At 35.2% G+C, this 16,783-nt stretch overlaps 2 protein-coding genes across 2 annotated transcripts; both read right to left on the bottom strand.

Moving 5' to 3' along the window:
• Positions 1–2,619, bottom strand: LOC118029106 (putative pentatricopeptide repeat-containing protein At3g25970). The gene has a single exon (XM_035032915.2). It carries the CDS (start codon positions 2,211–2,213, stop codon positions 78–80), a length of 2,136 nt encoding a protein of 711 aa, XP_034888806.1. The 5' UTR covers positions 2,214–2,619; the 3' UTR covers positions 1–77.
• Positions 2,620–10,177: 7,558 nt separating this feature from the next.
• On the bottom strand, positions 10,178–15,092 carry LOC118029107 (guanosine nucleotide diphosphate dissociation inhibitor 1). The gene is made up of 13 exons (XM_035032916.2): positions 14,778–15,092; positions 14,198–14,260; positions 14,014–14,097; positions 13,791–13,898; positions 13,530–13,702; positions 13,190–13,301; positions 12,992–13,072; positions 12,819–12,881; positions 12,573–12,674; positions 12,318–12,442; positions 11,265–11,475; positions 11,082–11,156; positions 10,178–10,516 (listed from the first exon to the last, which is right to left on the bottom strand). The coding sequence occupies exons 1-13, from the start codon at positions 14,862–14,864 to the stop codon at positions 10,466–10,468; spliced, it is 1,335 nt and encodes a 444-aa protein (XP_034888807.1). The 5' UTR covers positions 14,865–15,092; the 3' UTR covers positions 10,178–10,465.
• Positions 15,093–16,783: the final 1,691 nt, after the last annotated feature.

Genomic DNA, 16,783 nt, shown 5'->3' with positions numbered 1-16,783 from the left:
TGATGTAAAATTTTATATTTGTTTCAGCTTAGGTAATTGCAAAATTTTCCGGAATCGATGAACAAAAAACTTAAGGCTCAGTAACTTAAATCACTGCGCAGGTATATATGATTGACATCATGCATCAAAGAATCAGAGCTAGCAAGATAATGTAGCCTCTTCATTTCTTCCATTAATTCTCCCAATATCTGATACACATCTTCGGAATAGGGGTGGGATCGATCTTCAGCCTTGAATGCATGTACCTTATTCTTCACCTCTATCCAACTCCAACCAGGGACCTTCTTCACCTTCCTCTCCCTCATCAGTCTTGTCACAGAGGCTTTGTCATCCCACCTCTTAAGATGCCCATACATGTTTGAGAGGATAACGTACGTGCAGTGCTCTTCAGGCTCTACTTCTAGCAGCTGGCTTGCTACCTGAGCAGCTAACTCAATGTTACCACAAGCCCTACAAGCACCCAATAGAGTTTTCAGCACCATTGCATTGGGTTGAAATGGCATTGAATCAATCAAGGCTTTTGCCTCCTCCAGATATCCAGCACGACCAAATAAATCAACCGCACAAGCATAATGCTCCATCCGAGGAGGAATCCCGTAGTCAGATGCCATGGATTTTAGAAAACAGCGACCTTGTTCAACCAGTCCAATGTGGCTACATGCGGTCAGAACTGCAACAAAGGTTACATGATCCAGCTTCACCTCTCTCTCTCTCATTATGGAGAAGAGGTCCAGTGCAACATCACCCTGCCCATGTTGTGCATATGCAAACATAATTGAATTCCAAGTAATTGAGCTTTCTTTTGTGGTATCTTCAAAACATTTCCAAGCATCTTCAATAATTCCACACTTGGAGTACATAAAAATCAATGAACTGGCTACAAAATCATTTGAGTCAAAACCTGTCTTAACAGTCAGGAGATGAATCTGTTGGCCTAATTGGAGGATTGCTAAATCTGAGCAAGATCTAAGGACAGCCGAATAGGCATAGTCATCAATTTCCTCCAGTGAAGATCTCATATGCCCAAAGAGTTTCAAAGCATCTTCACTAAACCCCATTTGTGAAAACCCGGTTAAAATGGAATTCCAAGAGACTCGGTCCTTAGACTTCATGGAATGGAACAAGTTTAACGCAGCTTCCATGGATTTATTATTCAATTTGAGATACATAGTTATTAATGCATTGCAGACAGTCACTGATTCTTCCAGTCCCCTCTTTATCACCAATGCGTGGAAGGATTTCCCATATTTTTTATGCGCTGCTGCAAAACAAGCACTTATGACACAAGTATAGGTATAGATGTCGGGCTCGAAGCCAAACCCTTGCATCTCCAAGAAAAGATTAAATGCATCCTCATCTTTATCATGAACTAGGTAAGCTACTAGCATGGAATTCCAGGTAACCAAATCTCGGGTAACAACAGCACCATCAAACACCCTTTTAGCATCTTCTAACAAACCACATTCTGAATATGCAGTGAGTGTAGCATTACATAAAGCATTGTAGAACTCAAGGCCATGTTTAATAATCTTACAGTGAAGCTGCATCGTCAACTTATAGAACTTGTCACCATCAAGCAATGTCAAAAGCGGAGCAAATGTGCCATCTTCAACCCTAACACCTTCCTTCTGCATACAATCTAATAGCCAAAATGCAGTGTCGCGGTCTCCGACTTGCGCAAAGCCATCGATGAGTGCATTCCACGAGACAAAATTACGCACTGGCATGCCTTGAAACACATCATACGCATCTTCAACTCTCTCACACTTGGCATACATGTCCAATAAAGCGCTACCCGCATAAACACTCTGCTCGTAACCAATCTTAACAATCAATGAATGCACTTGTTGCCCAAGATCATGTCGACAGGCGTGAGCTACCCCTTTAAGTATACTTCCAAAGGTATAACCATCAGCTTGAAAGCCACGTCTTTTCATGGATTTTAGAAACTCCCAAGCAGCACCCAAGTTCCCAGACTCTACATAGCCAGTGATCATGGTGTTCCAGGTAACGGTGTCTTTGTGGGGCATTTCGTCGAACAGTTTGCAAGCAAGATTTAAGTCTCCAGAGTAGCATTTTGAATAGCGAAAGAGGATGTTGTTGGCAACGTAAATATGGGAAATAATACCTGATTTGAAGGCCTGGCAATGGGTTAAGAAAACGTTGTACAAAGCATGTCTTGAGCTCTCAACCACTGAATTCAACGGCCTCATTCATTCTCTCTCTCTGTTACAATGACGAGCTTGACTGATGACGCCGAGATGCCGAAGGTCTCGAGGGTTAGTTGTTCTTTTAGAACCACTACATGGGCCTGGGCCCAATAATTGTAAATTTGCCAACTTGATCCGTGAATTGGCGAATCCGGCCCGTATTAGGGAAACTTGATCAAGCAGAAACGCAGTTTATCATCTCTCCGCAAGTACCAGCCATAAAGATGAAGCTATGATTGTTTCCTCCATTCCCTTTTTCAATATTGAGAAATGCGCTGTATCTCACTCAAATCGCTTCTGTGACTCTAAGGTGCTATGCCTTCCCACAACCATCAGTTTCCAAGCAGTTGTCAGATGAACACCTTTGCTTTTCCTGCGTTTTACTATTCATTTTCGTCCTGAAGATTGGATGCATTGTCCTCACACCTACCTGGCTACCTCCCAATTGTATGTGATGGATGGATGCATTTGTTGTAGTCTCTCATTCTGCCAAGGGGTTTATGGCATATGGATGTAATATGTCAATTGTTGGTGGTTCGCATGCTTCATCATAAGGGCAGTAGGATGGTACAGAAGCAAGTCATCACAGGCAAATTATTTCCGAGTTATCAATCTTAAACATGATAATATTATGAGTTCGACGAGCAACAATCCAAAAACATTTCTGAAAATCCACTTCAGTTGAGATCCAAACACTGATATTGGCAAGGAAAATGCTCGCAGACATATCTCATCAGAATTCAGTAGAAAAAATTCAATGGCTCAACAGGCCACTCCTCTTCCTCTTCCTCTTCCTAGCTATATCAAAAACCTCTAACACCATCTATCTATAAATTGTAGAAAAAAGAAAAAAAACATGAAGAAGCCCGTGATATTCAACTCCGACTTACTGAAAACAGAATCAAAAGCTTTCCTTCTGCTTCTTTCCATTCATGCCGCTTCATCATGCTTATGCTCAGAGCTTTTCTTTCACTTCTTTTTTCCGAGTTGTTTCGCACAGCAAAGTTAGGGAAAATGATTTCTTCGTTGTAGTATTGCCGCAAACAACTCAATTGACACCCTCTGCCTATCATTGCACAAAGCTTTTGCTTATTTCACCAGCTGCACAATTGTCTCTGCATTCGGGAATTTTGGGAGGATTTGCCACCCTTGTCTTTGTAAGTGCTTCTGGATGCAATACTCCTCCTCTGCTCCCCTGGAGCTGCTGCTACAGCATGTCTTCTCTGCTTGTTTAGACTCTTGTTCAGATCAGCATCATTTTCATTTACGCTCTCATTATCCTCTTCCTGGAAAATGAAACTGCTATGAGAGCTTAGCATATTTAAGAATAAATATGTTCTTACGACGATTTTAAAGTGTAATTTTGTCTTTCTAAACCAGGAAGGAAAGAAGAGAGAACCAAATGTTATTGAAGGAAGAACCATTAAAATGTGGTATTACGAGGGCAAGCTTTAAAATTGCACAGTCATCTTTTAGATGCAAGCCTTTCGTAGCATCGATGTCAATTGTCATGTACCGACTATAGGAAATGATCACTGCAATGATTTCAATGAATATTTTCCACACACATTTTTATTGATACAAGGTTGATCTTATATATTGTCATTGAAATCTGTTTTAGGAAGAATGAGATTGTTTAGGCTTAAACTTTGCTACTGTTACATTGTACAGTTGTGAGTAAATTCCATGATAATTGTTGGAAAGGAAAATTTACTTTGTTTCATTTTTTTATTTTCAAATCTGTTATCTCAGTGTCACTTCAATTACTAGAATAAAATAATATTTTATAGTATAAATATCTTTGTAAATCTTGTAAGTTAAAGCAGAGTGTTCAAAATGAGAGAAGAGAAAAAACAACAAAATAAAAAACTTAACATTTATATATGGATTATGTTCTTTTATATATATATATAATTAAAAAAAATGATTACTAATTTTAGTAACTCCTCTAATAACTTGAACTAGATCATTTATTATTGACGAACTAAGTCTAACCCAATAACCAACAATAATGATAAAAGATTCAGAACAATTCAAGGCTAGATATACTTTGTTGCTTCTTGATCGAGATTCTTGCTACATTCCTTTATATGCCCTTGCAAGACTGAGCTTCCATCAGTAAACTGATCATTCTTGTTCCTGGATACTGGCTGTCAGTAAGTTAGCTAGGATCTTCAGTATGAACGTGTCTGACTTGTAAAATACCTAATTAAACTAAGTCATGTACAAGACGAAGATTTATTTGAATGTGTTTCATGCAAGAATGATTTGCTGCCACATACGAGATGAGGTGTTCATGTGAATTTGAAACCAAGTTCGTGGAAGAGATTAAGGAGCCACATTGTTTCTGATGTTGCGTTAGCAAGTGCACAATATTCTGCCTCAGTTGAGGGTCTTGCAACAACTCTTTGCTTCTTTGAGCTCCAAGATATAGGAGTTGAACCCAAGAAGCTGCATCAGAAAAGATTCTTAAAGCAGGAATACCATCTTTGACAATTGTATGCCATGGAAAATGGTCGGTTTTAAATATCGAAAAAGCCTTTTTCTTGTTATCTAGTGCCTTTGGGTTGGACTGTGTATAAAATGAGAGAGTTTGTTTACTGCAAATAGGATATTTGGACCTGTAAATAAGTGTTATTGAAGGCTGCCAATAACTCTGCGAAACTCTGTGCTGTCCACAGAAGCAGTGCCATAACTAATTGAAGAGAATGACTCGTGGAAATTGGAGTAGAGACATCCTTTGCACCACTCATGTTAGTGGTCGATAGGACATCATATGCATATTTATGTTGTGATAAAAAGAACCCTACTTGAGTGGGCACAACCTCAAGACCTGGAAAAAAAATACAGAAGACCCATGTCCTTGAGAGAAAAACTCTCACCCAGTTTCTTGATAATAGAGGAAACAAATATTGAATGATTGCTTGTAATGACAAGATCATCAATATAAACCAGTCAAAAACAAGTGATGGAGTCTCGATCGGAGATGAATAGTGATGGATTTGCCTTGGGATTCTAAAAACCAAGTTGTAGAATTGCAGTTTTGAGAGCTGTATACCAAACCCGGGAAGAATACTCTTCACAATCTGCAAACATGATTAGGCCTAGACACATCTTTAAAACGTGGGGGTTGCAACTTGTATACTTCTTCAGTTAGTTCATGAATTAAAAAAGCGTTGTGAGCATCAATTTTCCTCAACCGCCATCAATTCATAACAGCAATAGTAAGAACATCTCTAATGGTGGCAGGTTTGACTACAGGGCTAGATGTTTCTTTGTAATCAGGTCATGGTCTTTGATTGCAGCCCTGGGAAACAAGACAGGCTTTGAACCTATCCACTGACCCGTTAGCTTTTCTCGTCACCCTAAATACCCACTTACAACCTCCTGAATTGCAATTTAAAAGAGAGGGAAGTATGTCCCGTGTTCCATATGTTCCATAAGAGGAGTGAGCTCAATGGACATGGACCCATGCCAACGAAGATGAGATATTGCCTGCCTCACACTAGATGGTTCAATGGTCTGGGGAAGGAGATGATTGAGATTAGGATCCTTGGCTTGTTGGAGGTTAAATGCTCTGATACCATATAGGAAATGATTACTGCAATGATTTCAATGAATGTTTTCCACGCACACTTTTATTAATACAAGGTTGATCTTATATATATACAGTCATTGAAATCTGTTTTAGGAAGAATGGAATTGTTTAGGCTAAAACTTTGCTACTGCTACATTGTACAGCTGTGAGAGTAAATTCCAAGATGATGATGATGGAAGATTCAGCACAATGCAAGGCTAGATATGCTCTGTTGCTTCTTGACGGGATTCTTGCTACCTTCCATTACACCAATCATCAACTTTTTTTGAGTTTTAACAAAACAAGGCAAAAGAAAAGAAACTTAAGGGATATATGGTGATCATGAGACCATCTAAATATTGCGGCCTTGATATCTATTAACATGGTTGTTACCTGTGACTGGACGGAACGAACTCCATATATATAAACCTCTGCTAGTTTTGACTGGACGGAAAGAACTCCATATAGACCTCTGCTAGTTTTGACTGGACGGCAGACCCCCGACAAGCAGACGTCCCTCACACTTACTCCTCGATCCATTATTACTTAGGTTAAATGCTTTTTTTTTTTTTTTATTATCTTAAAATTAATTTACAAGTTGATCAAAGATTAAGTTTTTTTCTTGTACCTAATATTTTCTCCTCCATCATTCTATTTACTATTAACTTTTTTATATATAATTATTTAAGCTACATGTATTTTTTTTATTGTTATTATTTTGTTATCTTCAAATTAGAACGTCGATCGGATTATGAGATAAACTTTTATTCTAGACGATTCTACAAGCACACACTCCATGTTATGTTATTTTGATGTATTTAACAGATTTAAATTTAATCTGTGTGTGTGAAGTGATGAGATGCCAATGGTTGACCATGAAGACCAACTTCGAAACTGAAACATTCAAGTTCACAGAAGCTCACCATGCACGTACGGTCAAAAGCTTTAATTAGAAAAACCACTAGAAAAGAAGAAATCACGGCAGCCGGCAGTGTCTGCTGCGGGAAAAACAACCGTATTGGGGGCTTGGGATCGATAATACATGTTCTACTTCTTGCGCAAGCCTCTAAAATAGGCAGAAGGATTGTCGTCAAAATCTTTCCTTGGAATGCGGAAGTTCCGCCCGGGAGCTTTCATTGTCTTACCATTCTTCTTGGTAAGACATCTGTAGCAACTACGAAGCAGGAGACCTATCACTACCACTGCGACAATTGTAGGGACATCTACTTTCTGCAACCATTCGAGGACATCAGGAGTTGGTGGTTCCATTGCTGTTAATCTGTTTAGAAATTAACGGGGAGCTAGGGGAGTACTGTTCTGGGCGAGGAAGAGACTCGAAGAGGATGCAAGAAACGAGCGGTGTTGTGATAAGCTATGAGAAGGCTGCACAAAGGTGACGGTGCCTCTCACAATTTAAGAAGATGAAAATGTGGTGTCTTTTGGAACAATTTAACTAGGGAGTGTCTTGCTTAAGATGTAAGCATCTCTTAAGAATTTAATGTCATGTTCAGCATCTCTTGACAAAAGCAAAGGTATCATAGTAGGATTTACGCAACACATCAACTGGAGAATATATATTATAAGATAGAGCTTTAAAAAAATCTAGAAAACATACCACTGATTATTCGATTTAAGTTCAGATTATATCAACAAGTCAAGCATCGATCCCATTTAAAGAGAAAGAATGTTTCTTTTAAGTAGATGAAAAGTTTCTTTTTATTTGATTTTAAATTTTTAAATAGGTAAAATGTGTTATAGAATTGAAAAAATAAATTATTAAATTTTTTATTATTTTTTATTATCACAAATCACTAATCATCTAATATTTCAGCCACTGACAATAATTCATAAGAACTACTATATTAGAAATCTTCTACACCTTTTCGAGATAGAAAAATTATTATGTTTTATAATTAGACTTTTAGAACATATATTTTGGATAAACATAACTCCAAATTAAAATTTCAACTTATCTAGATTTTAAATATAATTATCATAAAATGTTGATTAGTTCAAGACATGACATTGCTCTATTTAGCCTTACTAAATCCAATAATATTTCATTAAAAAAGATTTAAAATTAAAAGTTACTATTTCGATCTATCAATTTAGTATTTTTCAATAAATTTTCAAGTCATTTTAAAATTGGTGAGATAATTTTCATTGATATAGAGGATTGTTAGAGATTTATTTAAGGAGCATGGTTAATAGGCATATATTTGAGGCCAAGTTAAAAATGAGATCGGGGTCCATTTATTTTTATAATTAAGACCATGTGTAGAATTTAATCTTCAACATGTGCTATTTAATATAGAATATTAAAATGATTTAAACAAATTATAAATGAAATAAGAAATTTATCTCAAATAATTTTTGGTTAATATATTTTGATAAAACTCAAAATCCCTTTAAAAAAACTTTATTTCACATTTAAAAAAAAAAAAAAAAAAAAAAAAAAAAAAAAAAAAACTCCCCTAGTGTTTATAAAGTCAGTAGTTGAAAGTTTAAATTGGGGTCAAAAATTAAGCACCCAGAAGATGCATGGTGTGTCATGTTAGGAGCTATTCACATTCAAAATAAAAAATTTTAAAAAGAAAAGAAAATAATCTTATGCACATTCTTTCTAGATTGTGGGGCTGGAATCTATATATTCTCTTATAAGACTAATTAACTTTAATAATCTCACAGGTGCCGGTTGTTTTCCATGAGATCAGTGCTGGCCATCACTGGACCGGCACTCTTCACCAGTTTTTCCTTTATATCTTGCAGATCGAGCTGTGGGTGAGGCTGTGAAAAAAATGTATACTTTCTTAATGAAAATGAGTTTGCATTAACAACATTGTATGTTTCACGCACGGATTTTTAAGAGAGAGTTTATATTTATATCGAACTCAAAATATTCTTGAGATATTTTCCACGATCCATACCACCAGCTTATTTTGCAAAGTTATTTTTTATCCGTACAATAATAGATTTCAGCGTCCATATATTAATGGCCAAGTTCAACATTTTAAGCAAACACCACGTTAATGGTAGTATATTTTTCTGTTACTTGGGAAAAAAGCAAGACAAGTTAGCAGTGGCTCTCTTTGGAGGATGCAACCTAGTTCATGGTCTGCAAGGGGGAACTATGGACTTTAGTGGATTTTCAAAGACTGGTAGCCCCTTGCAAGAGATTAACCGCCCATTATCGTTGTGGCCATCCATCTGTGATCAGTCTGTAAATTCTGAAATGTTTATCCGATCAATCCAGGAACAAGTATTGATCGAAAGCATTCTGGAAAAAACCTAATTAAGCTTTTGTTAGTAGCTAAGATTCGTATTTTGTTTCAACCAGTTCAAGATTCAATAATCCGCGTCTCTGCAGGAATATTGGCATGATCCCATCATTATTCAATAATACAAGTTCAGTTTCTGTTCACTGCAGATTAATTCTCTGTGTGTGGACAAACTCAATAAAATATTAAAGTGGTAATGCAACCTCTTGTGGTTGCTTACAAAAGCACCTGCACCTTGCAGCTAGTTGTGCACTTGCATACTGCAATTTCACTTCAAGTTTTCAAGCTTAGTTATACCTTCGAATGCTTTTCAGCCTTTCTTATTGTGTTTTGCAGTACCTGTAGATTTAGATGTCAACTGTTGCATTGGCTGCAGGGTTGTGATGGCTCAAATAATCTCTTAGGTGAAACATCCACCTTCAATAGTGAGAAGACTGCCCTACCCAGCTTGAATTCAAGCTTGCAATGGCAATGTGGTGTCATGCGTAGAAATTGTAGCTTTCGCAGCTCGTGACTCTATGAACCTTGCAAGCAGGAGTTGATGTTTAAAGCATAAATACACCTATTCTTTCTTTCCTTGTAAGCAGGAGTCATTGATACATAGCTTTCTTTCAATCTCACGAGCTAAACCAGATGGACCTTGTTGTCCTCTCGGCAGGCCACACCATTGGTCTTTCCACAGCAGGATTTATAATGACACAAATTTGATTGATTGGCCTAGAGTCTCCTCCATGATCAAGCGGACAATCGAAGGTAAATTTTTAAATTGTAAGTTTTTTTCCCCAAAAAAAAGGGTTTGGTGTGGCCTTGGAAGGAACTTTTTTCAAAGTTTCTTTCTTGAACTTTGACAATTTGATACTTACCAAATTCCTTGTAATTAATAAACTCCCACACAGCTCAGAGGTGGTCCTCAGAGGATACTCCTTGCACTTAATAAACTTGAGACACAGACATGCAGGTTCCTAAGCCATGCAGCTGCCTTGTACTTGTTTAATCAAATCAAGTGTGCACCCTACATAAAAACAGCCACCGTCCATGCTTCAAGTTGTCTCTCTAAGGCAGCACACTCCTTGTGCATCATTTCATTCATGTGTATAATATGACAAAGCAAATGGTTTAACAAGGTGGCACTGTCTTTAGATTATAACCAGGGACTCAACCCTATAACCCAACCATCCAGAACACTACCCAGATGAAAGCTGCAAATCTTACATTTCGAATTATAACAACATCTAAAGCATAAACATCCTATCACAGGTCACATGGTATATAGTTTATAACAAGGAATGATAAACCCATGACAAGACAAATTAGCCGAGTCTGATTTCATGTGCCAAATCCAAGGTGTTCAAAGAACCTTGGAACAATGCACGTTATCAGTGCATGAAAATGTAGCTTCTTCATTCCTCCGCAGCACTGGCAGCACTTAAATCCACACTTAGGTCAAGAACCTGTGACATGAAAGACGAGAACTAATCACATAGTGGATTCGAGAGTGGACGGAGACAAACAACAAGAAACAAGAAAGACGCTACTTAATACAATTAATATTAAAATGCAGCTAAGCAAAATGATCGCCTTTGATGCTTGGTTAGGTATGATTCAAATATTGTTAGCGGTTCAATTTTAAAGTGTGGATAGAATTTTTGCTATTATCCGGATATGGAGCCATGGCCTGAGAAACTCAAAATGCTAGTTTAGTCTCTCATCCAACGCTCAAGGACAAACTTTAATTAGATATTTTCCCTCAACACAACCCAGACAGATAATTCCCACAGCTCAATGGTATGCACATTAGCAAACACATAAATACCAACAAAAGATAAGTATTCAACAGCCATTGTTTTCTGAAAATTCACTTGTGGTATAGTATTGTGAGGTTCAGCTGATAAACATCATGGTTGTCTACATAACGGAATCACTGTTAATGGTATCACAAGACCAAATAGACAGTAGAGCTTCTTCAGAAGAGTTTTTTTACAACAAATTCTCCAACACAGGAAAGTGCAATCTTACCTTTCCAGTTATCATGGTATACATGTTCAAAACATCGGTGACAGTTGACTCAAAGTGTGTTGTGGCATCATAACTCTGTCGAAGATTAAGCAACTCAATTAGGGAGTATCCATGAAGGTATGGTGAAGCAATAGAAATCATAACTAGCAGCATCAGCATTAAGAAAACAAAAAATACACTCACTGTTGAAATAAAGCAGTTGTCCAATGAAGGTTCATTAACTGGTTCGTATCTGTCATAAATATCAAAGAATATCTCATCAACAGGACCTAGGAGGTCAATTCCAGGCTTCAATTCAACCTCAGGATGATCAGTCTCTGCCTCCGTTGATACAAATGCAATGAATTTGCCCTTTGGAGCAACATTGTGAGTATAAGAACAACAGAAAAGGTACCTGCTCAACACAGAAGCATCACAAAAACTTAGCACTTATTGTTTCTTCAGCAAAGTCACAGTAATGAAATTTCCCCCCTTGAATAGACTATTCAATTTGGGATAAGGGTGTTAGAGGATAATATAAAACCATTCTTGAAGCTTCACCTAACAACTTAAGTTTTTTAATTGAATTGGTTCTTTGATATGGTGTCAGTGTCTTGATAACCAAACGGTCATGATTTCAATTCTCACCACCTCATTCTAACTAATTAAATTAATAAAACTAAGCATACGGTTAATGATGAGTTTCTGCAAGTTTCAAGCCTTGAGAGCTTTCTCTTAAGAGGGCGTGTTAAAAAAGTAATATAAAATCATTTTTGAAGCTTCACCTAAAAACTTAAATTTTTGGGTTGAATTGGTTCTTTGACAAAAGGAATCAACTACACCCCATGGATCTCCTTGCCCATTAGAGAGAAACTAAACTTTCCAAGATAGCCAAAAAATTATAAAAGAACATATCCATTTTAGAATTTTACCATGAAAAAAATCATAACCAATTTATTGAAGAAAAAATACATAAACCAGAAACAATCAATTACAAAAAATAAGAACACTAACAATGCAGCAGACAAGAGACTTAACTATAATGTTCTATGAAAACAATTATATCTCCCTAAATGAACCACCTTTAATTATTGGCCAACTACCGTGCTGTGTTTACATTACAAAACAAACACAACTCATGTTGGCTGATATTTGGTAACAGTAAAAACAGGTAATGTTGATATGTTAGCAATTATAATCCTTCAAATTTTTAAGAAATAATATGGGATTGGAAATAAGAACATATCTAGAACTCACATGTCTGATCTGCGACCCAACTGCTTCTGTGGCAGGATAACCTGCACTGAATGAGATTCATCGGTGCTTGGTATTGGGTGGCTCATGATGGCAATTGCCCTTGCAACCTTACCAGCCTTCCTAACCTGTTCAAATGCATTCAACTTTCTGTAAATAATGAAACATTCAGTTTTTATCTTCAACGCACATACACAAACAGAGAGAGAGAGAGAGAGAGAGTCAGGCTTCATTGACTACTTATTTTGTCCTCTGTACCTTGTTGTGTAAGTAGGAAGGATCACAAACAACTTTCTTGCACTTGGCAGTTTCCCCTTCTGATGTGACACCAGCAACTTTGCCTTCCTCATCAAATTCTACCTGGAATTAGAGTGATATGCCACTTTCATATTATATTTCCACTCAACCTCAACGATTATATGCACACGGAATTTTCTCAAGAGTATACAAGGTGATGCAAGGACACAAAATAGCATATCAAAACTCAGAAACATAAACAAGTACCTTGCACTCAGGTTTATTTAACATGTATGTGCCTCCATAAACAGCACTAAGCCGTGCAAATGCCTGAACAGAATAAGATATCCAAACAACATCGTCATTTCAGTTTATAACAAATCTAGTATGTTGAGATGGATGGTGAAAAAATTGAGGGGTAGACAGGGGGAGAAAGAGACCTGTGGGAGCTCTCCCAAACCATACAGAGGGTAAATATATGGTGATCCTCCTTGAAAACGAGCAAAAGAATCCGCATATAGCTATCACATAATCAGGAGGGGAATTTTCAAAAAAATGCGTAAAATAAAAAATTTCAAAGGTAACTGATTCAAAATATTTGTAATGAAACTAAGCTATAGATTCTGAAAAATGATCACCTTCATCCTCATAACAGTATCAAGTGCAGGTTCATTGAGGTAGCGATCATCTCTATGTAGTGCCACTGCATGACCGATGAAGTCTATGGTATTGTCATCAAGACCAAATTTTCTGACAAAAAGTCAACTGTGTAATAAGAAACAAAATTGCTCACCAAGTTTATTGTTGAATACAAATAGACTTTGCACTAATTCAAATAACCTCTTACGATATTTCTCAAACCAAAATAAAACAACGGAGTTGAACAAAATATGAGGATCCATGAAAGCTACAGTGTGGTACTAGAAAAGCACGCATAAAGAGACAGGTGTGACATATAAGCCTGGAGAGAGGGCATACGCAATCAGTTCTCTGGTAGTCACTCTCGTCAAGTCCATTCCTTCATGTGTTTTAGGATCACTTTCTTCATAGTTATGGACATATATGAAAAGCTTACGAAAACGGCGCTTTTCAAAAATACCCATCAGAGGAGATTTGAGCGCCTCCATGTCAGTTGCTGGCACCTTGTGAACCTATTGCAATAGTTTATACCGATGGCTTTGAGTAAAAAATATATCATAACAGAAAGTAAAGTGAATAATCAACCTCTACTGAGCATACCTTTCCCTTGTTGAGGACATAGCTGCCATCCACTGCTTTGAAGTACAGATATTTGGTAACATCTGTGTGAATGAGGACACGTACAAGATTGCCATTTGCCATCATAAACTAGCCATAAAGAGAAACATCGACGAATCAATAGAGATTTAAAAAATGACCAACTCAAAAAAATGAATAACTGGTCAAATAACACGAAGAAGAGAAGCAAGGGTGGGAAATACACCTTAGGAATCATGTCAACACTATAATCCCTACTTGAGCCCAGATGTGCTGGAGGCTTATCGTTTCCCCTGAACCTCTTCCAGAGCTGTAAATAAATTAAATTAAATTCAAAATCAACTACTCACAACAGTAGTAGAAAAACGGTGAATGATAAACAAATACAGATCTTGAATGGAAAATAGGACCTGAATGAGGTTAAGGGAAGCAGATTCTCCTCCATAGTAGTCATTCCTATCCATATGCAGGACCTGGCTCACAAAGACAAAACTCTTACAAGTGCATAAAATCCAATACGATCCAGATAAAGCAGAATGAATGTCAAGAGGAGAACACAAAGATAGTATGCAGTTACTTGCATTAATTCCATGCAAAAAGATCCATTACTCAACGTGCACCTCAAAAGTCAAGGCAAGGATGGTCATAATTGAGGTGAAACAGAAAACCCAATAAGCAAGTGACAAGCAATTCAATGAAAACCCATTTCAAAACTTCCCATAAGAAACTAATGAACCAGGAATCAATCCATTTATTTTCGAAAAGATCCATAAAGTTTGCCTTTTTTTTAATCAATCAATAAATAGCTCCAGTAAAGCAAAAGTCTTTGCTAATCGGTAAATGATCATCAAACGTAAGCAGTTAGCTTGATCTGAGTGAGCAAAACAAAACCCAGCTCTAAAAGGGATAGGAGTGTTGAAAAATGAAACGATACAGATGCATCAGATACCAAAGTGGGAAGAAGAGAAGCAAAATGGAAAAAAGAAAGACCTTGAGGCCATCAACGGAGAGAAGACCACTGAGGATGCATTCCTTGAGACCAGTACCCAATACTATCACATCATACTCTTCATCCATGATTCAGAAGATCGACACGGTGTTTTCTTTCGTGGTGGGGGTTGGGTTTAGAGTTAAAGGTATATAGGAGAAGAAGAAATAAGAATGGCAAGACAGGTGCTAAGGTAAGACCTTGCTTAATGTTTTACGTACTGATTAATTAACAAATAAAACCTTCATGGCAAAGCAAAACAGAGATGCTTTGTTTCTTAGTTCAGGAAACCTTCCTTGCAATGCGAGCCCTTCTGATTTTACGAAGAAAAGGATGTACTTTATTATTTGTTTCTGCTTTTTTAAAAATTTTGTTTAGGATTTTAATTACTTTTTAAATAATTTTTTTTATTAAAATATATATTAATGATATTTTTTATTTTTAATATAATGATTTAAAAACATTAAAAATATATTAATTTAAAATTAAAAAAATTAAATTTTTTAATGAAATATTTGATTTTAAGCTTAATATGATTCGGATTTGTTTCTAACTTTATTTAAAAAAATTGATTTGGTCAGCGTAAATATAACAAAATTTAATCTAATTAAATTATTTATAAGAAAATAAAAAAAATTATATTAATATATCAAAACATTCTAAAAATTAAAAAAATAAATATATATATATATATATATATATTAAAGCAAATAAAAAGTAAAAAAATTGAATTTTTTTAAAAAATATTTTTATAACACAAATGAAAAAAAAAAGATTTTAGAGCCATATTATGGTTGTAAAACCAAAAAAAAAAAATATCAATCCTCTTTTTCCCTTGAAGCCTTCAAAGAAGTACATGGGTATTAAATATATTTTAGTCACTTATTTTGGTTTTTAGATTTGAAAAAAAAAAAAGTAGACACAATAAATAGAAAGTTGAATTTAATGAAGCTATTTAGCTATTTGACATTCATTTCACTACGAGTAAATTTTTTTTTTTCTGTAAAAAACAAATATATATAACTTTTTTTTTTCAGTAAAACCAAATATATAAAGACTTCTAATCATAAATTAAAAAATATATGTGTGCATTTAGTTAAATAAATCGAGAATCATTTATGCTAATAATTACAAAAAAAAAAAAAGTGTTAACATATCCATTTGACTCATCTCACTACAAGTCAGATAATTTTTTTAATGTAAAATAATAAATATATAAGTGTTGTTAACGTGTTTTTTAATATCGAATAAAAAATATAATTGTAAATTAAAAAGTCGATGTATATATATAACAAAATAAAATGATGATGATATGTATTAATAAAAACTATATAATCTCAAGTTAATTCTTAACATAGAAAAAAAAAAATCAAGACATTGTTGTGAGTGTGTTTCACTGTTTCATAATTATCTTAACTGATAAATGTAAAAAAGCGAACTATATATATAGCCATTATATATATATATATATATATATGAACCAATAAAATAATATAGCTCATAAAAATAAAAGATAGACGAGTAAGATATTAAACCCTAACTTTTCTCTTTGATACACACATTTTTTTATATCTTAAAGGTCAATGTTTCTTAGCAAGAATAAATAACTTTGATTTTTAAGAATAAAGTTTATTTATATAAACATAAAAAATAAATGATAGATGAATTGGAATAATCCCTTTGAAATATTAAATACATACAAAATAATTAAAAGAACAATCTATCTTTAAAATAAATAAACAAACTAAAGATATACTAATTTAAATATAAATTAAAACATTATTTCAAAAAAATACATTAAAAAAAGATATCAATTAAAAAAAAACATATTATATAAAGTGTCGTTCATTTCATTAATAGGCAACGGGCCTATAAGTATAGAATGATAAATATTTCAAGTGTTAATAATTTTTCATCAAAAAAAAATTAAAAGAAAAAAAGGGAAAAACTTTACTAAAAGATAAATTATAGAAAAATAAAAACAAAAACAAAAGAAATAGCTATAAAT

Source organism: Populus alba, chromosome 7, assembly GCF_005239225.2.
Source record: "Populus alba chromosome 7, ASM523922v2, whole genome shotgun sequence".
NCBI lineage: Eukaryota > Viridiplantae > Streptophyta > Magnoliopsida > Malpighiales > Salicaceae > Populus > Populus alba.
This window is presented reverse-complemented; position numbering and strand designations above follow the sequence as displayed.

What these genes read in the sequence shown, in the direction of transcription:
- LOC118029107 (XM_035032916.2), bottom strand. Translation starts at nt 14,864, where the DNA reads ATGGATGAAGAGTATGATGTGATAGTATTGGGTACTGGTCTCAAGGAA. An exon ending in TTGGGTCGCAGATCAGACAT is followed by an intron (nt 11,476 to 12,317) that starts GTGAGTTCTAGA and finishes TGTGTTGAGCAG; the next exon opens with GTACCTTTTCTGTTGTTCTT. An exon ending in ATACCATGATAACTGGAAAG is followed by an intron (nt 10,517 to 11,081) that starts GTAAGATTGCAC and finishes TTCATGTCACAG; the next exon opens with GTTCTTGACCTAAGTGTGGA.
- LOC118029106 (XM_035032915.2), bottom strand. Translation starts at nt 2,213, where the DNA reads ATGAGGCCGTTGAATTCAGTGGTTGAGAGCTCAAGACATGCTTTGTAC.